Source organism: Palaemon carinicauda, chromosome 8 (genome assembly GCF_036898095.1).
Source record: "Palaemon carinicauda isolate YSFRI2023 chromosome 8, ASM3689809v2, whole genome shotgun sequence".
Classification (NCBI taxonomy): Eukaryota; Metazoa; Arthropoda; class Malacostraca; order Decapoda; family Palaemonidae; genus Palaemon; species Palaemon carinicauda.
This window is the reverse complement of record NC_090732.1, coordinates 64,684,904-64,709,160: the sequence shown is the minus strand read 5'-3', so window position 1 is coordinate 64,709,160 and position 24,257 is coordinate 64,684,904. Positions and strand designations below refer to the sequence as shown.

Sequence of the window (24,257 nt, the reverse complement as noted above, 5' to 3'; positions counted from 1 at the left end):
GTCAGTCCTTATCATGGAGAGTGTACACTTAAGCTCAGCTGTTTGAATTGCAATTCAAACCATAAATCCACTGACAGGAGTTGTGAGATTTATAAGTTTGAAGAAGCAGCCCTCAACAAATCCAGTGTAGAACACATAAGTGTAGGACATGCCAAAAGACTACTGAAAAACCAAACAGCTATGCAAAGGCACTGAAATCAAGAGTAAATATACCACAGGAGACATCGAACCCACATAGTGCTGCCAGTAATTCCAAGAAAAGAAATACATCATCTAATGATAGTAAAGTTTTATGTGACAAGGTAAGCATATTGCCTTCCAAGGCTTTGCCACTGTGTATTAAAACTGCGACACTGCCCACTTCTATACAAACTTCATCCCCCATTACCAGCAATAGTACTAACCTCTCTCAGGCCATATCCTTGCCTGATTTGACGGAGGTTCCACCCGAAACAAAGTTATCAGGTGAACCTGTGGTAGGGAAAGTGCAAAAACCTGGTAGATCCTCACAACCTATAAATAGGAAAAGAGAGAGACCTCCGTTTCTCTCACCCCCTTCCATAAGAAATATTAGAGTTATGACATCAAATAAATATGATGTGTTGTCTGTTGATGTTTCTGATCACCCAGAAGACAATTTAAATAAATAAGAAATTCAAGTTGAGGTCCACCATCCCCCTCAACAATTGGATCAGAAGGACATCAAGAAAAGCACAAACAAAAAACCATTTTTATCAAGACCCTCTCTAATAAAACCACCGGGAAATAGCATTAGATAAAAAATTGCTAATGGGAAGACTTCATCTAAAAGCTCTTCCAAAAAATAAACCATAGTTTTTTCCTCCATTTTGCAATGGAATTGTCAGGGTTTAAGGGCCAAATATGAAGAACTTAAGCTCTTAGTTTACGAGCATTCCCCCATAATTGTAAGTCTACAGGAGAGCAAGCTTGATGCTAATACCCCTTGTCCTCGCGAATATATTAGTTATAGGACACCATATGATCACCAAAGTGGGGAGCCATGCCGGAAGTCTCATATACGTTCGTCGAGATGTTCCCCAAGTTTCTCTGTCTATTCGTACACCTCTGCAGGCAGTGGTTGTACAGATTGACATAGGGAGAAAATATACAATTTGTTCTCTGTACTTGCCTCCAAATGATAACACTTTGTATGATAACTTAGTGGAGGTGATTCAACAACTCCCTCAACCTTTTCTTTTACTTGGAGATTTGAATGGTAGACATCCTTTGTCGGGTGATGTTTTAGCAAACACGAGGGGAAATATCATAGCATCAATTGTGGAAAATGAAGATGTGGGACTCCTTAATACAGGAGAGCCCACACACTTTCATGTCCAGACAGGTACCTTGTCATGTATTGACCTATCAATCGTAAGCTCTAATTGCCTTCTCAACTTCGATTGGAGGACATTAGATGATTGGCATACTAGTGATCATGCACCAATCATTATAAACACCTACAATGGTCCACCTTTACAGAGATCGCCACGATGGAATCTTGACAAGGCGGACTGGGAAAAATTTTGTGAGCTAAGCGAAATTGAGGGGGATGCAGAACAGGTTGAAAATATCAATGATGCCATAGACTTACTGAATGGGACTCCATACAGCAGTAGTCAATTCAATTCCCAAAACAACAGGGTTATTCAAACGACGACCAGTCCCGTGGTGGTCTTCAGAACTAACTGCCCTCCACAGAGCCACAAGAAGATCTCTAACACGATTGCATAGACGTAGAACTGATGAGAATTTAATTTTGTACAAGAAATGTAGAGCACAGTTCCGTCGTGCCATGAAAGAAACAAGGCTCCAGTCATGGATGTCTTTTATTTCCTCCATTAACAGTAGAACACCACCATCTGTTGTGTGGAGGAAAGTAAAAAAGATAGCTGGGAAATTCACCCCCAACCCACCACCAGTGTTGAAGGTGAATGGTCAGTATGGAACTGAAGCAAATGATGTTAGCAATGCCCTGGCTAATCATTTTTCAAATGTATTAAGTTTGTAAGAGCCCCTGGTCACCATTATAGAAGCGTTGAAGAAAAGAAAATTTTAAATTTTGCAACAAGAAGGGAAGAGTCGTATAATTCTCCTTTCACTGAAAGAGAATTTGATTCCGCACTTGCTCATTGCAATGATACAGCCCCTGGACCTGATGGAATTCCATATGCAATGATTAAACATGTACATTTTAATACAAAGCTATTTATTTTAAGCATTATTGATAGAATATGGCATGATCATAGTTATCCAAGTGTTTGGGAACTAGCCATTATTTTGGCCTTTTTAAAACCCGGTAAAGACAAGTTTTTAGCAGCAAACTATCGTCCTATTGCATTGACATCTTGTTTATGTAAAATCATGGAGAAGATGGTCAATGCAAGGCTGATGTGGTACCTTGAAAAGAAGGTATTTTATCACCGATTCAATGTGGATTCAGAAAAATGCACTCGACTGATGTGTTGATACGACTTGAGTTTTCTATTTGTGAAGCCTTTGCTTCCAAACAGCACCATGTTACAGTATTTTTTGACCTTGGAAAGGCATATGATACCACATGGAGATATGATATACTTAAAACCATTCATGAAATCGGATTGAGAGGAGAGCTGCCACTATTTATTCAGGCATTTCTTTCACATAGAGTTTTTCAAGTGAGAGTTGGGGAAGCTCTATCAGAGAGTAAGTGCCAGGAAGAAGGAGTTCCTCAGGGTAGTGTGCTGAGTGTAACCCTTTTTGCAGTAGCAATTAATGGGATATCCTCAGCAATTCACCAGGATGTTCTCTCAACATTATTTGTGCATGATCTCTCCATATCATTTGCTGGAGCCAGAATGGCAATGGTTGAGAGGAAACTACAGCATTCAATTGACAAAATTATCCAGTGGGCCGATATGAATGGATTTAACTTCTCGACAAGTAAAACTACTATTGTACATTTTTGTCGTATCCGGGGAGCACATCCAGACCCGGATATATACATTAAAGGTCAACGGATCCCATGTGTATTGGAAACCAAATTTTTAGGTTTGATATTTGATTGTAGACTTACATGGGTTTCTCACCTAAAAGCGCTAAAAGCTAAATGTGTTGAAGCTCTGAATATTTTAAAAGTATTGTCCCATACATCATGGGGGCAGACCGCAATACTATTTTAAAATTATACAAGGCCTTTATTTTTTCCAAAATTAGTTATGGATGTGAAATATACTCTTCAGCCACCCCAAGCCTGTTAAAAATATTAGATTCAATACATCATGCTGGTATTAGATTGTCCACGGGAGCATTTAGAACCTCACCTATCCCAAGTCTCCTTGTTGATGCTGGAGAGTTACCTCTAGACCTTTACCGAATGTCTTCCATTGTTCGGTATTGGTTTAGATTGCAAAGACTCCCCAAGCCTTTCAGACTGCAAGCCTTGTGAGACACACATCATACTTTGAGTTGCACCCAAAATCTCCTCAACCTTATGGCTTTCGGGTGAAGCGATTATTAAACAGTCTGGATATAATTAGAAGTAAGTTACTTCCATTCAAGGTATCATCAACACCTCCATGGAAATTCCCAGAGATATTTTTTTGTAAATAATTTATTGAAGTTAAGAGGAATATGACTGACCTAGAAGCCAGGTCTCTTTTTATGGAACATGTTGAAGAACATAGGGGATCGACTTTTATATATACTGATGGCTCCAAATCTGATGCTGGCGTTGGATTTGGAGTACATAGTAATGATTTTAATTGTAGAGGTGCACTTCCTCTAACAGCTTCCATATTTACTGCCGAACTTTATGGCATATTAACCGCTATTGAGAAAATAACATTGGAGAAAGAGGGTAACTTTACAATTTTTGGAGATGCAAGGAGTGTCCTTCAAGCTATAGAAGTTTTTAATCCTAGTAACCCTCTAGTTTTGAAGATTTTAGAATGGCTCTTTTATGAATAGTACTTACCTGGCAGTTATATATATATAGCTGATATCTCTAAATCGGCAGAATTTTCCAAAACGAGGCAACCGCCTTGTGGTGGTTGGGAGGTAGGTGGTAACACCCGTCACAGGGTGGTCCAAGGAATCATTCCCATGTCCAAGACTTCAGTTCATCTCTGCCGGCTGGATCGAAAACATCGTCGGTCCACCATTGAGTTTTTCGAATCATTTTCCCTTCTTTGCTTTTTTGGACTTCGTTTGGTGAAGTACACTGATTTAGGGTTTTGGCAATCGTGTTTTATTATTATTATTTACTTTGTTTATCATGAGTGATAACTTAATTTTCGTGTTTGTGCGAGTGATGTATGCAACATGAGGTTACCGAAAGTGTCGGTTGATCCTCACAGTTTGTATGCAGAGGTTTTGTTTGTGCACTATATTTTAGTTGCGAAGTTTTTAATCCTGATGACGGAAATACGTTCAGGCAACTCTATGACGTCACAGTCGTGTGATGTAATCTTCATGTATGTCTTGCAATTCTCTTTATTTGTTTTATGCAAAGAATGGGAGGAATTCCACTTATATAAGTTTTTTTAACTTTTAATGTAAAATTTTAAAGAAATGTTTGTCCATTTGGTGTTCGTTCTTTAAATCATCGATCTAATTTCATAAATTAAATAGAACTAGCGTATGGTTAATTTGCGCTGTTACTCGTTACTATCGGTGCAGTCCCAACATGCCTTGGTAGCGTTCTTTTCGATATGGGAATTAAAGTGTTGGCTATTATTCTCCAACAACAACTAATTTATATGGAAATTCTAGTATTAGTAGCTTTTTCATTTATATGTTCCTATTGTTTACATTTATATATATAGATACGTTATTGCTATATCTGTTCTTTTTATCATTACAACTCGCTTGTTTTTGAATTCCCTTTGAATTAATTGTGGATTACATTTGTTTTCCCTTTTTTCTGTTCATTTTAATCTTTAACGTATAACTTTCCCGGCGTTTTGTATGTAACTGCCGGGTAGGTATTTATGACATTTAATTTTACCGGTGGTTATATGTAACTACCGGGTGAGTGTCTTCAACATCTATTTTTATTCTCAACTCTTGCCCGGTGGTTTTTTCTTTTTGTGACCGCCGGGTAAGTATGTTTGAAAGTTTATTTTATTATGGAAATGTCAGTTTTATATTCTATAAAAAATATTTTGTTTCAGTTTATATAGCAAGTACTAGAGACGATTTTGCTTTCTCATTCAAGCCCGTGGCAGAAGAATAAGTTCTCTCACAACGGGCAGGACTAATTATGGTTTTTTGTGTAAGAGTTTAATAGTGCAAGTTTTCAGTGCTAAATTAAGCATTGGATTCTTTCAGCACAGGGACGTTGTTTTCCTAGCCTTAGACCTCTTCCAAGCTCCCCGGCCCATGGGAGAAGGAACGTCGATCGGCGAAAGGAAACGAGAGGCGTTAGCTCACGAGCAAACGCCCTCGCGAGCGTTCCTGTTAACGTTCCCAGAATGCTCGCCCTTGCCATGGTAAAGCCAAGAGCGTTGAACGTTAAGATTCTTACACTGCTTTTAGAATTTTGCATTGCATCACTTTTGATTTTAATGGCAATTCTTAAGTCATAGATATTCTCTGCTAATATCAATACTTACAAACCATCATTGACTCGGTTTTTGTCCCAGAGCGCCAGTCGGCCTTATGAACCCTCTGGTTGGAACCGAACGCGCCGAGCGGCATAGTGAATATCATTTTGCCTTAACGCTCGGCGCTAAGTCTTTCAAGAGAGGACGAATGCAGCCTCGTCTTTCAGGGCGAATGCACCCTCGTCTTTCAGGACGAATGCAGCCTCGTCTTTCAGGACGAATGCTGCCTCGTCTTTCAGGACGAATGCTGCCTCGTCTTTCAGGACAAATGCTGCCTCGTCTTTCAAGACGAATGCAGCCTCGTTTTTCAGGGCGAATGCTGCCTCGCCTTTCAGGGCGAATGCTGCCTCGTCTTTTAGGACGAATGCAGCCTAGTCTTTCAGGATGAATGCAGCCTCGTCTTTCAGGACGAATGCAGCCTCGTCTTTCAGGACGAATGCAGCCTCGTCTTTCAGGACGAATGCAGCCTCGTCTTTCAGGGCGAATGCAGCCTCGTCTTTCAGGGCGAATGCTGCCTCGTCTTTCAGGGCGAATGCTGCCTCGTCTTTCAAGACTAATGCAGCCTCGTCTTTCAGGGCGAATGCTGCCTCGTCTTTCAGGACGAATGCAGCCTCGTCTTTCAGGACTAATGCTGCCTCGTCTTTCAGGACTTATGCAGCCTCGTCTTTCAGGACGAATGCTGCCTCGTCTTTCACGGCGAATGCAGCCTCGTCTTTCAGGACGAATGCAGCCTCGTCTTTCGGGGCGAGTGCAGCCTCGTCTTTCAGGGCAGCCTCGTCTTTCGGGGCGAGTGCAGCCTCGTCTTTCGGGGCGAGTGCAGCCTCGTCTTTCGGGGCGAGTGCAGCCTCGTCTTTCGGGGCGAGTGCAGCCTCGTCTTTCGGGGCGAGGGCAGCCTCGTCTTTCGGGGCGAGGGCAGCCTCGTCTTTCGGGACGAGGGCAGCCTCGTCTTTCGGGACGAGGGCAGCCTCGTCTTTCGGGACGTGGGCAGCCTCGTCTTTCGGGACGAGGGCAGCCTCGTCTTTCGGGACGAGTGCAGCCTCGTCTTTCGGGACGAGGGCAGCCTCGTCTTTCAGGACGATCGCCGCCTTGTCCTTTCAGGGCGACGCCACGTCTTATTAGCTCACTGTCAAGGATGATTTTAGTGATCACTTTTCTCCTGTTGAATTGTTTGAGGTTAACAGAAGGAGAGGATCCTAAGTTCTGTTGCTCCATGTTCCCCACCCTCTGAGTTTTCACGTGGTCATTAATGGAGCTTTAAGAATATATTAATTTTTGTTTCTTAAAACAGAAACCTTTGATGACTAACAACAGTAGGATCCAGACTTTGCTAATTCTGGCGAGCCTGGGAGAGATGAGCAGATCTTTGGTCCGTGTTTTTTCTGGGATGGATGCGAAATCTTTTTCCTAGTGAATCCTCCTTTGTTAGTTACTCCGATAAGACTTTTCTACCTAACCGGCTTTGCAACTTCAATGTCTCTCTTTTGGGAGAGAGAGTCTTTTGTCCGGTCCACGGAGACATCAAAATCTTTGGAGAAGAGGGGAGCAGACCTTTGGTCAGTACTTCTTCTGAAGGAGGATTACTTTTTCCTTTTATAGGGAAACCTCCTTTAGTTTTTAGCTGCAACGATTCTCTCTCCCAGTTCTAGAGAGGAGTCTAAGTGGCAGGCTATGCAATCAAACTTTATCTGGGGTTTGTTTACAAGGAAGAATGGGTCAGTTTTGTGCTTGTGTTTTGATCTCAGCTCCGCCACTCTCATGTTCACGTAACTTTTGCTTTATGTAGCGGAATGCTGCTCTCTGGAGAAATCAGAGCGTCCCTGTATCTTGAGTTTTAGATAATGTTGAGCCTATCGAATAATTAGGTCTTCCTGTCAGCAAGAAGAGTCTCTTCTGACACCAGGACGCTCAGCACCTTGTCTTTTAGAACGTTCAGCGTCTCGCTCTCTTAACCTCTCGGCTCCACGTCTTACAGGACTTTTGGCACCACGTCTTACAGGACTATTGGCGCCACGTCGTACGGGACGATCGGCGCCTCGTCTTTCAGGACGCTCGATGTCAAAGTTCTAGCATGGGGCATGACTTTGAACATGAGAATCTAGGACTTCGTGATGACACTAGTCGAATCGTGTGTCGAGATCAAGGACGCCTTCGTTCTGATTTCTTGGATCTAGAAAGGAGGTTTGTTCTAGGGCTAGAATCATCGGGATAAACATGCTCAGCAGGAAGAGACTTTTTTTTCCCTTAGAATGGTCTCTCAACCCGCAAGTCTGTCAGTCTCTGGATGTTGTGGGGCAGACCTGTATCAGACCTTTTTGCCTCCAACTGGAAGAAGAGGACCCCCTACTGCTGCTCCCTAGTCCCGGATGAGGAAGTTCTTTCAGTGGACTCCTTCCTGATGGATTGGACAGGGGTGGACATGTTTGCGTTGCCCCCGTTCGAGATCATCAATCTGGTCTTCAGGAAATTCGCTCTCCTCGATTCGGGGCGAATGATCATAGCGGCTCCATTCTGGCCTGCTAGGGAATGGTTTTCGGAAGTGATGGGCATGTTGATGGACTTCCCAAGAAGACTTCGACAAGTCCAGATCTTCTCAAACAGCCCCACTTCGAGAGGTATCATCTTACCCCCCTTGCTCTCAACTGACATCCTTCAGACTGACTAGAAGCTTGTCAGATCTCGAAGCTTTTCGGCACAAGCGACGAAATCTATCGCCAGAGCAAGGACGATCTCTTCACAAAGAGTCTACCGATCTAGGTGGGAGACCTTTAGAGCTTGGTGCAGGTGGCACAGGTTTTCCTCATCCACTATCTTTCTGAGCCAGATTGCAGACTTCTTCTTGTACCTCAGACAGGATACTAAGCTGGCTGTATCTACCATCAATGGATACAGCAGTATGCTCTCCGCCATCTTTAGGCATAGAGGCCTAGAGTTGTCCCAAAATCAAGGTTTGCAGGACCTCATTTGGTCTTTTCAGACGACGTAATAGGTACTCTTAAACCTGGATGTGGTGTTTAAGTTTCTGTGCTCCAAGAAATTTGAACCTATCTCGCTAGCCTCTCTTCGGGTTGTAGCAAAGAAAACCCTCTCCCTTATGACTCTAGCGAATGCCAAGAGGTCAGCGAAGTCCAGGCGATTGGGAAGAGGGTGAACTTCAATTAGGATAGGGCAGTTTGTGGCTTAAGGTTCATCTTTCTCGTAAAGAGCGAGAACCCTTCGTAACCCTGTCCTACGACGTTTGATGTCATTAACCTCACGAACCTAGTGGGTCGAGAGAGCGAAAGACTTTTCTGCCCAGTTAGGTCCCTCAAGTTTTTTTTTTTTTTTTTTTTTTTTTTTTTTTTTTTTTTTTGCTCACACTATGAACGTGAGCGGTGCATCCAACTTATTTTGGTGTTCAGTGAAAGGTCCGCCAAAACCCATCTAAGTATGCTTTGTCCTTCTTCCTGAGGGAGAAAATTAGGGAAGCCCACCTCTTATGTGAGGAGGAACACTTCGCCCTGTTGAAATTACGGGCTCATGAAGTGAGAGCCATTGCTACCTCTCTGGCATATCAGGAATATATGTTAGTTAGGCTATTCATGGATGCTATTTTCTGGAGGAGCAACTCTGTCTTCGCTTCTCATTTACTTAGAGAGGTGAGAGTAGACTTTGGCAAGTGCTATACCTTGGGCCCATACATAGCTGCGGTTTCTGTATTAGGCAAAGGAGTTAATAACCCCACTCAACCTTGGTTTTTATGCATGTATGAGGGTTTGTGTTTTTATGATGGTCTGTGGACTTCGTCTTGTGGTGCGGTTCCCTCAGTCTAGATAGATAATTTATGTCTATGTTGCAGGGTTAGGTGGTTAGTTTGAGTAAGGTTGCAGTTTTTATTATATGGGGCGAAGGTAGTTTCTGAAGTCTAGTCAAGTTGTTGGTCTTATCCCTTTGACAGACTCGATTGAGTTTTTTGCAGCTTTGCAGGCTTACTCCTGGATAACTCCTAAGGGAAAGCCACTCTAAAGGCTGTACCTTTGAATCAGCTACCTTAGCAGGCAAGGAATCAAGGTGTTTTTATCTCCTACAACTCTTGTTGTTTCCCCAACGATGTTTACTGTTTATTTCCCTCCTCCAAATGTGTGAATCAGCTATATATATATAACTGCCAGGTAAGTACTATTCATAAAAATGGAGTTTTTATGATAAAACAAAGTTTTATGAATACTTACCTGGCAGTTATATATATATTCTAAGGCCCACCCACCTCCCCTCAGGAGACAGGTCGGGCATAGATGAACTGAAGTCTTAGACATGGGAATGATTCCTTGGACCACCCTGTGACGGGTGTTACCACCTACCTCCCAACCACCACAAGGCGGTTGCCTCGTTTTGAAAAATTCTGCCGATTTAGAGATATCAGCTATATATATATAACTGCCAGGTAAGTATTCATAAAACTTTGTTTTATCATAAAAACTCCTTTTTATTATTGGACGCAGAGGTATAATGGTTCGATTTTGTTGGGTTTCAGCACATGTAGGTGTGTCCGGGAATGAGAAGGCAGATTCACTGGCAAAGAATGCTGCATCCGAGTTGCTGCCAAGAAGGTATCCTATTCCGTGTAATGATTATCTACCTAACATCAAGAAATTGCTTTGCAATAAATGGCAACAGCACTGGGATAGTCTAGATGGCAATAAAATGGGAGAGGTAACAAATGTCATAACTCCTTGGAGGTATAACATGATGCCCCGAAAATGGGAGACTTTTATTTGTCGTCTCCGTATTGGTAACACTCGGTTAACACACGAGTTTCTGCTGAAGGGCCAACACCAACCGTATTGTGACGACGGTTTGGTACCTCTAACAGTGAGGCATCTATTGACTGAATGCCCTAATTATAATAACTTGCGGATAGATATTTGTTAGAGGCTCTAGGTGAGGGTGACAGGTTCATCCTTGCCAAGATTCTTGGACATGATGTGTCTTATGCAAGTGGCATTTTTAGATTTGTTTCAGAAGCAGGTCTTCTGAAAACTATTTAACTTTTATGACATTCAACTTTTATAATTTTAATTGAATACTCTTTTATTTTTTTATTTTTTTTTTTATACATAAACTAAATGATATCGGCGTCAGTGACCTTAGATGTCAGGATGCCTGAAAACTTTAAATCAATCAATCTTCTCTTGAAACTATTGTCTTTTTTGTTGTATGTGGAGACTGGGACAGTCTTCCGCAATCTTTTGATTTTAGCGGGTGGTCAACCTTGTTTCTTGAGAGCGCCCAGATCAAGGGTATTGGTTGAGGTCCTGTCATAGGGGTGGTCATCCCAGATATGACAGCTCCTAGAGGTCTTTCAGCCCCCTGAGTGGATCGCTGGGCTTCATAAGGATAGCGGACTACTGAGACAGCAAATCATAAAAGTCAGCTTCCTTATTTGGTACGAACCCTTTAGTTTGTTTTTTATCAAAACTCTCGAGTTATATTCCTATGATATTTACTGCTGGTCTCTTACCCTCCACCAAGGGTGTCAATCATCTATATATATATCCACTGGCTAAGTTGAATGTTTAAAAATGATATTTTGATATTAAAATAAATTTTTGAACATACTTACCTGGTGGATATATATAATTAAACTCCCTCCCTTCCACCCCTCTAAAGACCCTATGGGCAGAGATGACATGAGGACTTGAGGAATGGTTACAGTGTCCTGGCGAGTTGTGGCACTAGTTGTACACCTAGCAACCCAACCTTCGATCGCCCGCGAGTTTAGAATTTCTGCCGGACGTCAGAGACGTTAGCTATATATATATCCACCGGGTAAGTATGTTCAAAATCTATTTTAATATGAAAATATCATTTAAAAGTAATTTTCAATTTAAAATTAGTTTCATTATTATTGTACCTTGTCTCTTAGCAAGAAACAATTTTTCCAATAGTAGTTGGAAATATCTTCAAATCTCGTTTTGCATCATAAAATTTTTGTATGCAGAAGCTTTCATATCAAGAAGTATCATCGTACTGTAATTTAAAAATGTGATATTTTACTGTATTGTATTAAGATTTTTAAGTAATTTTCTATCTTTCCAGATTGTTTAGGATTATCAAAATGAATTCCAAAGCAAAAGATGAAATTGATATTGGTACAGAACTGGAGCAGGCCTTAAGGAGAATAAAGGCTCAAGAGAAGATGAAATTTTTATTAACTCTGAATGAAATTAGAGAGTTAAAGAACATGACAATTGAGCTTAAGTGCAGAAAGATCTATGGTAATTTGTTTGTTAATTTTCCTTTGTAATGTTTGTTTATAATTTTAAGTTCATATATAATTGAAAAATTAGTTACTGTATGTTCATAACACCAACAAAACGGATTTTGAGCGAAGCGAAAAATCTATTTTTGGGTGAGATAGCCATGTCGTCCTGATGGAAGGTTCCTATAAGTAGCTTTCTAGGGTATATTTGACTACAGTGATATTCCCAAAGAATTTACCTTTAGGTCTCCAGAATTCTAACTCCTGGCGCGAATATCCTTAAAATTTCTCCTAAGGATATCGCATAAATCAGGGGACGTATATCTTGATACGACACATAGCAATCTTCACCCAGAATAGCGTTTTCGCTTCGAGGGAGAAAGTGGCAAATTTTGAAGGGGAGCCGATATCAAGGTTACCCTTCCTCCTTTACTACTTTGAGTATCCAGATGGCGCTGTGTGTCGCCGCCATGTTTATTCCTTGTAGCCTTGAGCAAGGTGCTACAGATATAGTAGTTTCGGGAGGGATCCTGCCAAGGCTTTTTCTATAGAAAAGGAGGGCGGGTCCAACAGGACGACATGGCTATCTCACCCAAAAATAGATTTTTGGCTTCGCTCAAGATCCGTTTTTTGGGCTCAGGCCATGTCGTCCTGATGGAAGGATACCAGAGAATTATTTAGAAAGTACTGTATCTGTGGATTTTCCAAATGTGCCTTAACCTCAGGACAATTTCTCCTTGGTCATCCAGACCATAGAGACATACAGTAGAACCTCTACATACGATTGTCCCAACACACGAATTTTCCAACATACAAAGTAGAATTCGACCAAATTTCTGTCTCAACATACGAAGTGTTGCTCCAACATAATACGTAAACAATACGCTTACCCGTGGAATTTTCTCGAAAGCGTGCAGTGTAGTTTGTTGTTGACGCTGCTAGACGGCAGCACATCGGAGGGACGCCAATCGAGCGTCACCTTGATCAGTCCTCTCATCACGTGCGCATCGTGTGGTTGTCCTCTATTCGCTCAGTTTTAACAGTTTTTTATCTTGCCTTTTCACGTGTTGTTTTCTGTGTTCCGTAATCATGGGTCCTAAAAAGCTTAGTTTCGGTTCAGGAAGTAGTAGCAGTGGTGAGAAAAAGAGGAAGTCTATGCTTTCATTAGAATTAAAGCAGGAAAACATAGAAAAGCATGAGCGAGGTGTATGTGTTAGTGATCTGGCTAAACAATATGGCCAGATTATGTCGACGATCTCGACGATCATAAAACAGAAGTCAGCCATTAAATCAGTGAAACCTTCGAAGGGGATCACGATTATTTCTAAACGTCGTAGCCCTACCCTTGAAGAGATGGAACGACTTTTGTTAATATGGATCAAAGACAAGAAGATTGTTGGCGATACGATCACGGAAACGATCATTTGTGAGAAGGCCAGCGCTATCTACAGTGACTTGAAGGCGGCGCGCTCTCGGGGTGACGCGGGGAAGAGTTCAGCCGATCCTACAACGGAGGAATTCAAGGCGTCTCGAGGTTGGTTCGAGAAATTTAGGAAACGGACCGGGATTCATTCAGTTGTTCGTCATGGAGAAGCTTCGAGTTCGGACACTAAGGCTGCTAAAGACTTTGTTAAAAAGTTCGAAAGCATTGTGGCGGAGGAAGGTTACGTAGAGCAGCAGGTTTTCAACTGTGATGAAACCGGTCTGTTTTGGAAAAAGATGCCTAGTCGAACGTACATTACCGCTGAAGTGAAGAAAATGCCTGGACATAAGCCAATGAAGGATCGGTTGACTCTTGCGCTTTGTGCCAACGCCAGCGGGGACTGCAAAATTAAGCCTCTGTTAGTTTACCATTCCGAAAACCCTAGGGCATTTAAAGCACATAGAATTAATAAAGACCTGCTACATGTTCTATGGCGTTCTAATTGTAAGGCTTGGGTTACTAGTCATATCTTTGTGGAATGGGTAAACGTAGTTTTCGGCCTTGCTGTCAAGAAGTATCTTCAGGAAAGGAATTTGCCTTTGAAGTGCTTGCTTTGTTTGGACAATGCACCCGCTCACACCCCCCCCCCCCCGGACTCGAAGATGATATCATCGACGAATACAAATTCATCAAGGTGTTGTATCTTCCACCGAATACCACCCCTATCCTCCAGCCCATAGACCAGCAAGTCATCTCTAATTTTAAGAAGCTGTACACCAAGCACTTATTTGAGCAGTGCTTTAATGTCACGCAAAGCACCAACTTAACTTTGCGTGAATTTTGGAGGAGCCACTCAATATTGTGCACTGCTTAAAGATCATTGATCATGCTTGGGAGGGAGTAACTCGTCAGACCCTGAATTCCGCTTGGAAGAAGCTTTGGCCTGATGCTGTTGCTCCCAGAGATTTTGAAGGTATCCCTTGGCAAGTCCATGGGTCTGGAAGTGGATGAAGATGACATCACCGAACTCGTCGATGAGCATCACGAAGAGCTCACCACCGAGGAAGTCAAGGAGCTGCAAGCCATGCAGCATGATGAGTTCCAAGCGCAGTTGAGTGAGTCGGAGGAGATCGAGGAGGTAGGCGAAATCTTAGGTACGGCGGAAATAAAACAGATGTTGGCATATCATCAACACGTTGATTTCATCGACAAGCATCACCAACAGAAAGTTCAGGTTTGCCGTGTTGTTGCGCAGTTCGATGATGTTTGCTTAACGCATTTCAGAAAAATCCTTAAAAGCCGTACAAAGCAACTTTCACTCGATAGTTTCTTTAAATAATCTCTACTAAAACGGTCTAGTGATCATGATGAAAAGAAAGAAAGTTAAGCAAAGAAAAGGAAGACCGAATCTAGTGAAAGTGATGAAAATCAAAAATAAGAAAAGAAAAATGTAAAAACAAAAAATATAAAATTATGAAAATTAAAAAAAAAATAAGCTAAGTTAAGTTAAAGTTCACGTAGTAGTGTAAGTTAGTGTAAGTTATCGTACACCTTATCGTACAAAGTCACCGTCCCTACCTCCTCGCTGATCTTCCGTCTCCTCCTGCGTAGAAGTCCCTACACCTGCGCTGGCCTGTTGCTAAGGTAAAGTGTTACATTACAACCCGTTTTTTATTTATTATTTGATTATTATTCTTTTTTTTGGTTTGTAATATGTATTTATTATACAGGCATTGTATTAATGTATTGTGTAATTATGTGTGGCCATTTATTAAGGATTTATTATGAGTTTTTAGGCTGAGGAACGAATTAAATAAATTACCATGTATTCTTATGGGAATATTTGCTCCAACATACGATCGTTTTAACATACGAAGTAGTTTCTGGAACGAATTAAGATCGTATGTAGAGGTATCACTGTATGACGTTACCGTTATACGTCATTACTGCTAATCATAAACCATGTTAGTGCTTCCTGCCCTTCAGGGAAGAGTCATACTAGACTTAGGAAAGAGTCTTGAGATTTGCATATACCATATGAACAAACATAGCATCAAGAGCATACAGGTCTCGCTGTATGCGTAGCCAGGTAAAGTTTGTACTCGTATAAGAACAAAGGTTTGCAAATACCATATGAGCAAACATAGCATCAAGAGCACACAGGTCTCACTGTATGCGAGAACAAAGGTATTAACTATATATTTTGTTCATATATACATATGCAGATTATTAAAGGAAAATAATACTCTAGCATATCTTTATTGAAATCAATTTTGGGGCGAAATAAGACGCAAATACCCATCAAGTATTTATTGGTAATAAATAACCAGCAAAATCAACATACATAACATAATGTTAACAAAATGTTAATAAATGCAATAAGAAACATGTTTTACAATCAAGACCAGAAAATGTTTATTTCACCTGAAAGGGAAAAATGTTAGGGCCACAAAAAAACTGAAAATTTATTAAATTTTCTAATATGCATTTCTGTGATATTGATTGTCTCTTCACACTGTGTAAGAACACACGGCACAAGTGTTGTCTCTATGTTTCTTCACCTTAATAACTAAAACAGTCCATAGTGTTACCTTGGTGACACTTATCTTAAAGTATTGCACTCTGAAGTGTCAACACCTTCACCCATACTTTGACAGTCCCAATCAATTCACTGTTCCTCGCAGCGCTAGACGACAGGTTTTAGGACACTACCTGCCGCCACCACAAAGCGTTTCAACTCTTGCACTTGCTTCGCATAGTGTTTAAAAAACACTCTGGATGACTTCCATCCAGTATATGAGCGAAGACGCTCAAAGTCCATGTATTGGAAAAAATTCAATGATGAAGCAATTTTTCTCGGATCATGACCTGCGGGTGTACTGTCAGGATCCGCTCTACAAATGAAATAGGTGATCTTCGCCATCAGTTGTTTTAGGGATAGGTTTAACCCTGAGGTTTCTCCTTTAAAGAGCTGTCCTCCCCTGAAGTCTGAAGTTCTACGAAGATAGACCTTTAGACACTCCACTGGACACAGCGAGACATCTTCCTTCAGTGGGCAGATTCTCCTGGGACCCCCACCTTTTGGTAGGTAGCTCGTTCTTGGCGAGAAATGTTGGGTCAGGAAAGAGATTCAGTTCTCCCACTTCTGTGAACTGAATATGGCCCTCATCTCTGGAAAGGGCCACTATTTCACTAACTCTGGCCCCCGAAGCTAGAGCAAACAAGAATATAACTTTCTGGGTTAAGTCTTTCAGAGAGCAATCCTCATTGTTCACTGTTGAAGCAAAGTGTAGGACCTTATCCAAGGACCATGAAATGGGCTTCGGAGGTGTTGCAGGCCCAAGTCTAGCGCAAGCCTTATGGATCTTGTTAAAGATTTCGTTTGACAAGTCTACTTGGGAGGCGTATAGCAGAGGTAGAATCTAGTCAAGGCTGATTTACACGTTATCGTATTGGCTGCTAAGCCTTGTTTATGAAGGTGGATAAAGAAGGATAAACAGAAATCTGTTGAGATTTCTTTTGGTCCTTTTGCCTTGATGAAAGCAACCCACTTCTTCCAAGATGACTCATATTGTCTTCTAGTAGACTTAGACTTATATTCTTTTAAGAAGTCTTTACTGTCTCTCGAGATCCCAAACCTTTTCTTTACTGCTAAGGAGAGAAAATCATGAGATGAAGGTTTTGGGTTTTCTGTGATGAAGCGAAGACAGTCGATTTCTGTACTTGTTGAGTCAGTATTGGGTCCGGTAGAGGGACCAGCTTCAGCTTCAGTTCCAATATTAGAGGGAACCGATTGCTCTTTGGCCACTTGGAAGCCACTAGAGCTGCCGTTCCCTGAAAGGATCTCAGCTTGTTGAGAACCTTCATTAAGAGGTTGGTTGGAGGGAACAGGTAAATCCAGTTCCATCTGTTCCAGTCGAGGGACATGGCGTCCACCGCTTCTGCTAGAGGGTCCTCGTATGGGACCACGTAATGAGGTAGCTTCTTGTTGTCGCTCGCCGCGAAGAGGTCGATCTGCAGTTCTGGGACTTGACGTAAGATGAAGGAGAATGATCCTGCGTCTAGGGACCATTCTGACTCTATCGGCGTGAGCCTGGATAGAGCGTCCTCTGTCACATTGCGGAACCCTTGAAGGTGAACTGCTGATAAATGCCATCTCTTCTTTTTTGCTAGGCGGAAGATGGCCAACATCACTTGTTTGATCTGGGGTGATCTCGAACCTTGACGATTCAGACATCTCACTATCACCTCGCTGTCCAGGATCACTCTTATGTGGACTGAATAGCGAGGGGACAGTTTCTTCAGCGTGAGAAAGACTGCCATGGCTTCCAAAACGTTGATGTGGAAGGTCTTGAATAGAGAAGACCAATTCCCTTGGACTTTCCGTTGGTGGGAGTGACCTCCCCATCCTTCCTTTGATGCATCCGTATGGATGAAGACTGAAGGTAGAGGTGGTTGCAAGGGCACGGACCTCTTCACATTCTTGGCCTTCGACCATGGCTTGAGAAGTGATCGTAGTCGAGTCGGTATCGGTCTTCTTAGATCTCTTCGAGCGTTTGATGTGTAACTTCTCCAGACTCCTGATGCATCTTTTAGTTGTGCTCTTAGCACCAGGTCTGTCACTGATGCAAACTGAAGAGAACCCAGTACTCTCTCCTGTTGGCGTCTTGATATCCTGTCGGATTTCAGTAGTCTCTTGACAGCCCCCGCTATCTCTCTCCTCTTGCCTGGGGGAATAGAGAGACGGTGTGACTTTAAGTTCCAATGTATTCCTAACCATTGAAACTCCTGAGCTGGAGATAATCAAGACTTCTTGCCGTTGATCTTGAATCCCAGATGTTCCAAGAACTGGATCACTTTCTTGGATGCTTGTATGCACTCCGTCTTAGATGCTGCCCACACCAGCCAGTCGTCCAGGTAGGCTACTACCTGGACACCTAGGCGTAGTTGTTGAACAACTGCATCTGCAAGCTTTGTAAAAATCCTTGGGGCTATATTTAGTCCGAAGGGCATGGCTCTGAAGACGTATTTCCGTATTTCTTCACCTGTAGCCGGAATCCTAGGGGGGAGGAGAGTGGGCGGTTGATTGGAATATGCCAATAGGCATCTGCCATGTCCATCGAGACTGTGTACGCCTTTTTTAGCAGCAGGGTCCATATGTGTTGAAGGGTTAACATCCTGAACTTGTTGTGGCGACAAGTCCAGAATTACTCTGAGTTTGTCTGAGTCCTTCTTGGGAACACAAAACAGCCTTCCTTGGAATTTGATGGACTTTTCCCTCCTTATCACCCGTTTGCTCAAGAGTTCTCGGGTGTATTCTTCCAGGATGGGGGTGGAGTGTTGGAAGAATTGAGGAAACGATGGTGGAGCTGTCCTCCAGCTCCAACCTAGTCCATTCTTGATTAGGCTGTGGGCCCAAGGATCGAAGGTCCAGCGATCCTGAAATTTTTGGAGTCTTCCTCCTACCGGAAGCATCTCATTGCTTCGACTGTCCGAAAGACTTGCCTCCTAGACCGCGTCCTCCCTTAACCCCCGCTTCCTCTTGGAGGGTATTTAGAGGAGCCCCTTTTCAACCCTCTACCTTTAGGGCGAAAGGTAGTGGTCTACCTCTCATATTCAGGAGTAAAAGTTGGTAACTGGGCAACTAGCTGCTGAGGCACCATCTGGTAGGTTGGCTGGGGTTGTGCCAACATCTGGGTCACCGCAGTATAGGGAACTGCAGGAAGTTGTTGTTGCTGTTTTCTGACAGGGCGAGAGGGCAACCTAGGTCTTTTTGTCTTCCTCTCTGGTGAGGAAGACTTCCTCTTCGCCGACATGCCCCACTTTTGGAGAAGATTCCTGTTCTCTGTGGCGGCCTTGTCCACTACTTCTTTGACCACTTCACTCGGGAAGAGGTCTTTTCCCCAGATATTGGAGCCTATCAGCTTCCTAGGTTCGTGTTTCTGTGTAGCCGAAGCAAACACGAACTCTTTACATGCGCATCTGGCCGTAACGAAGCCATATAGGTCTTTGACCAGCGTAGCCAAATGTGATTTGGCCACGGCCATGTTCATGTCTGGGGATCTGTTGTCGCTTGCCATTGCCTCCAAGGTAATCTGGAGGGACAGGGATGCGGCAAGTCTCTCCTTTGTCTCTTGCTCTCTACGCAAGAGAAAATCGGACAGCTTTGGGAAGTTTTCGCTGAACTGGCATCCAGCCATATTCGCCTCCAACTTCCCAACTGAGAAGGTGGGGTGGATTTCCTTCCAGTCCCTCTCGTCCTTAGGCAGGGCTAGGGATAAGGGTCTACACTCCTCGAGTGATGGCAAGGTTTCCCTGCATCCACTGCCTTCATGACTGTCTTAAACCCTTTTTCTGTAAAGGGAAAGGCTAGTTTAGCTGGAGCAAGAAAATACTGTAAGGGTGTTTCTTGCTAAGAGCTGGTACTTTTGAATTAGTGAAGCCCTTGTCTTTCAGGCTACATGCCAACAGAGCCTGAGCTTTTCCATGGTCAAGAACTATAACCTCTTTTGGTTCTGTCGCCTCCTTGGACACAGGTTCCGGCTTCAAGCGGACGAAGCAGTCTGGGTACGACTTAAAGCTGGGCCAAAAGTCAACATCCTCTATGAGGACAGCCCCCAGCTTTTCTGAAATGAAAATCTTCCCATTGGTAATCGTCATGTATTCTGCATGCCTCCAAGGGTTCACATCAGAGCAAGGAGGAAGATCTGTCATGTTGAGTCTCTTCTGAGATCCACGGGACGCAACAAAATGGTCCATCCTTCTCCTCAATTCAGCGTCCCTTTCTTCATTCTGCTTACGAAGACTCTCCATCATAGTCATGAGACTGGCCAAAGCTTTACTCATGTCATCCGATGGAGGAGTGGGAGACGTAGAGGGTACTGGATCTGGGGCTGGAACCGACGAAACGGACTCCGATTCGACGTCATCCTCTTCAGTCTCGGGAGCCAGGGTAGACTCCTCTTCTAGACCTTCCGCTAGAAGGTCTTTCTCAGTGTCCTCAGACACCTCCAACATTCTCTCATCTAGGTGGATGTCCTTCATCGCGTCAGAGACGTCCGTATCTACGGAAATCTGAACGCAAGGGATCTCAGGTTGAGGCTGGGGTATAACAGCATCCGCAGTCGCCTTAGGGAACAGACAGGCATGCATCCGTTCATTCGGAAGGTAAGGCCCCGTGGCATTCTTCTGAAAGCCACGAACCCATCTGCGCAGCTTACTCCGTGTTGCATCCCTTGACTCCGCTGTCTTGGGGTCGTCAAAAATCTCGGTAACCAAGGCCTTGCAAACATTGCAGTCCTGGGGGCCCCAGTACTTCAGAGGTTCCTTGGAGATGGAGCAGAGAGAATGAGCCCTGCACTCTACATGGCCACAGAAGTCCTTGCTCCTCACGTTGCAAAAGACTCTCAGGCTCTTGGGATGGTCCTCCTGTAAAGAGAGGAAAAATAAATGAGTATGCGGTAGTTCATCTCACCTGATAAACTATATAAATATTATTATTAATATTTTCGCATATTATTGAATATAGCTTAGGATAGACAAGCTAGAAAAGAATTAGAAAAGACACATACTTGTGTTTCCTGTTCAGCCAATTGCTGCGACCTCCCACAAAATTAAAACCTAGAGTTTTCCTATTTAGGAATCCCAATGGAAGAATTCTAACCTTTAAGGATAAAGTGTAACTTAACACTGACTTTCCATAGGTTTTAATAATGAGGGTAAATTGTAACTGATCATCTATCAGTATGTGGAAAGAAATCTTTTTTTTCCATATATAATTGGTCTCAACAATAGACTGTGCATGGATACACAGGGTATGTTGGAAAATAACTACTGTATATTTTATACTATAGTTTTCTGTCTGCAGTATGATCTATACTGCAAATATACTGGCTACTGTATAATCATATACTGTAGTTTTAGCCGGCATATTGCCAGCAAGGGTAGCACCTGGTGGCACAGTCCAGTCGGCAGGGTAGTGTCGGCGCACAGGTCCTGCCTGCGCCTTGCCGGCTGGGGTAGTGGCCGGCAGCATCAACCTGGCCGGCACCGGCTGGCTAGGTTAGTCGTGCCGGCGTCTCGCCGGCTGGGGTAGTATCCGGCAGCATCAACCCGGCCGGCAACTGCCGGCTAGGTTAGTACCCGGAGGCACTAGCCGATAGAGAGAGAGAGAAAGCAAGGAGTGAAGGGAACCTTATTAAATGTGTATTAACAATAAATAAGGGTGAAAGTACTCAGTCTTACTGCCTTCCTCCAGAAAGAGGGTTCAAATGGAAGGGGAGAATGTATCATTCAGGCTTCCACCCAAACACAAACCATTGCCGGTCTTTGCCGGCCACTGGTATGTGGATGACAGTCCAAGAGAGGACTGAAGAACACACTGCAGTATAGGGGTCTCCCGCCGGCAGCCGGCCCAGCTGGCAGAGCTTTTCCCGGAGCCTTGCGTCCATAAGGGAAGGCTGAGCGACTAAGCCGCTGCATGTAGGAGCCCACAACCCGCCGGAAAAGCGGTGAGATCGTAGGACGACGGCCAAAGGGTTGCGATGGCTAGGCCATCACTAAAGGACATATGGGGGAGGGAAAAGTGTCCTGTATGAGGTGTGGAAGGAGCCGGCAGGGTTGCCGGTCCTACCACATCTTTAAGAAACTCTGTTTCAGTATCGGCGCCATCCTAGGCGGCAGGAAAATATCTATTCTCCAACCTAGGGTCTGCCAATACAGTTGAGGGGACGGTGGCAGACTTGCCGCCTCCTCTCAACAAGGGAGAAACAGAGTTCCAGTGCCAGCGCCATCCCAGGCGGCAGAAGAATGTCTATTCTTCAGCCTAGGGTTTGCGAACACAGACTAGTCTTCTAGACCGCAGGGAGAAGGTGGCAGCATCATACAACCACTTTAAGTGTGGCCTAGGGAGGTCTAGCCTCCTATGCCGGCAGCCTAGTCCGGCAGGGGAATCACTATTCACCCTGCTGGCCGGCTGCCAGCAAAAGACCATATACTCTGAGGCTCTGACCGAAACCCAAAGCCTGGTATCTGCCGGCCAAGTGAAGAGACAGAAAACACTAGCCCAGTCAAGCCTGAGTGTCTACTCTAAGGCAAGACTAACTAGGGTTGTAGCCTAAGGCTACACTCAGAGGGAAGGAGGGATTACTCTTAAATCTTCACTGGAGACGAGTATCGGTTTATATAATAATTCTAGGAGATATCTATCTCCGCCTGAATTGATAAAACGATACACGAGGGTAACCGGGGAACATGTATGAAAGTATACTAAAGCCACTAGGCTAGTAGCCTTGCGGCGGGTGAGATTCGACTACCTTAATCGCTGAAACTCTCATATACGATCTCCGAGGAAAAGGAATATATATATGCAATCAATGCATCTTACATGTATAAATTTCCTAAATAGTTTCATTTGATTGTTATTACACTTGGAATGTCTATTATATCATGCATGAAAGTAAACTAAAACGCATAGGCTAGGAAGCCTAGCCGCAAGGAAGGTTCGGTTACCTAAATTGCCGAAACTATCAAGAATACAATCAGCATGATATGAATAACTTCCTAACAATGAAGACTGAATAGCTTCGTAATATTCATGCTATTAACACCGGGAAAGTCGTTCAGGCTAACTAAATAACTCATGCGTAATGAACGACAGCGCCCATGATGCCTCCGGTTAAGGCAAAGCTCTCTCACTTAATTTAACCTAATTTCACTGTGAGGCAGGAGCTAATATTTATACATTGTTAAGATCAACTACTCAACTATCCAGAGGCAGAAGAGGCTAGAGATAGCATGATATCCGGAAAAAAACAAAAGCTTAACGAGAGAGATAACCAGGAAAATCACCGAGCGATAGCGCTACACTTATAGGAATAAACATGGCGGCGACGTACAGCGCCATCTGGATACTCAAAGTAGTAAGGGAGGAAGGGTAACCTTGATATCGGCTCCCCTTCAAAATTTGCCACTTTCCCCCTTGAAGAAAATGCTATTCGGGGTGAAGATTGCTATGTGTCGTATCAAGATATACGTCCCCTGATTTATGCGATATCCTTAGGAGAAATTTTAAGGATATTCGTGCCAGGAGTTAGAATTCTGGAGACCTAAAGGTAAATTCTCTGGGAATATCACTGTAGTCAAATATACCCTAGGAAACTACTTATAGGAACCTTCCATCAGGACGACATGGCCTGAGCCCAAAAATCTGATATACTGCATATGTAAATGGGTATATCATTTACATGATTAGCTTATCACTTCAGATAATTTCAAGGATAATGATAATCATTTTAATATTGTTCCTGCACTATATACAAACCCTTTCGTGTTGGGGAATGTGGATTGACTGGGCACCTCGCTCACTCCTCCACTGGTAACGTTACGTTACTCTTCGTTTTGGCTCGGTAGAGAACAGAAGTACTGTTCTTCTCTACCATAAACAAGCTTATCCGTTCCGAATAAATACAAACTGGCTAAAACTTAAAAGAATTTCTCTTTTCTCTTTCAGAGTGTATGTGACGATCTACCATGGGGGTTTGTCCCTAGCATAGAAGGGTGCCGTGATGTTTATGTCAGCCTTGGAGACAGATCTTCACGGTTTTTGTAGTGTGTGTGTGTATTGGGGTAACAGTTATTTGCAGGCATCTTCATGTAATGAGTGTATGGAGTGACTCCCCTCCCTGTGGCAGTGATAAGTAGGTGGCAGAAAAAGGAGGCTGAGAGGGATTCTTCACCTTCGAGTTCATCCTCAAAGCAAAAGAAACCTTGCTTTCTGACTCCGCCAGCTTGTTCCTGTCACTCTGATTCTGGTCGATCGGTTGGGCCAGATTGATGGCCCTTTGACGCCCTAGACAACCTTTTGTGTCCGACGTTTCTGTTGCTTCCCCTAGAGAAGCAGCGCCAACCACGGCCATGGGGATCTTTCTCTCCGCTTTGGCCATCCTTAAGGCTTGTGGGTTCCCCTTGCAAGGCCCTCTTAAAGAGAGAATGC

General features: G+C 43.4%; 1 protein-coding gene across 2 annotated transcripts in view; it reads left to right on the top strand.

Annotated features, from left to right (window-relative positions):
• LOC137644900 (uncharacterized) overlaps positions 1-24,257 on the top strand; it is a 609,857-nt gene that overhangs the window by 181,596 nt on the left and 404,004 nt on the right. For both annotated transcript variants that reach the window (XM_068377778.1, XM_068377779.1), the window contains exon 2: positions 11,679-11,857. In XM_068377778.1, the coding sequence (XP_068233879.1) occupies positions 11,698-11,857 (160 nt within the window). In that variant the 5' untranslated portion in view covers positions 11,679-11,697. The remainder of the gene's footprint in view (positions 1-11,678; positions 11,858-24,257) is intronic.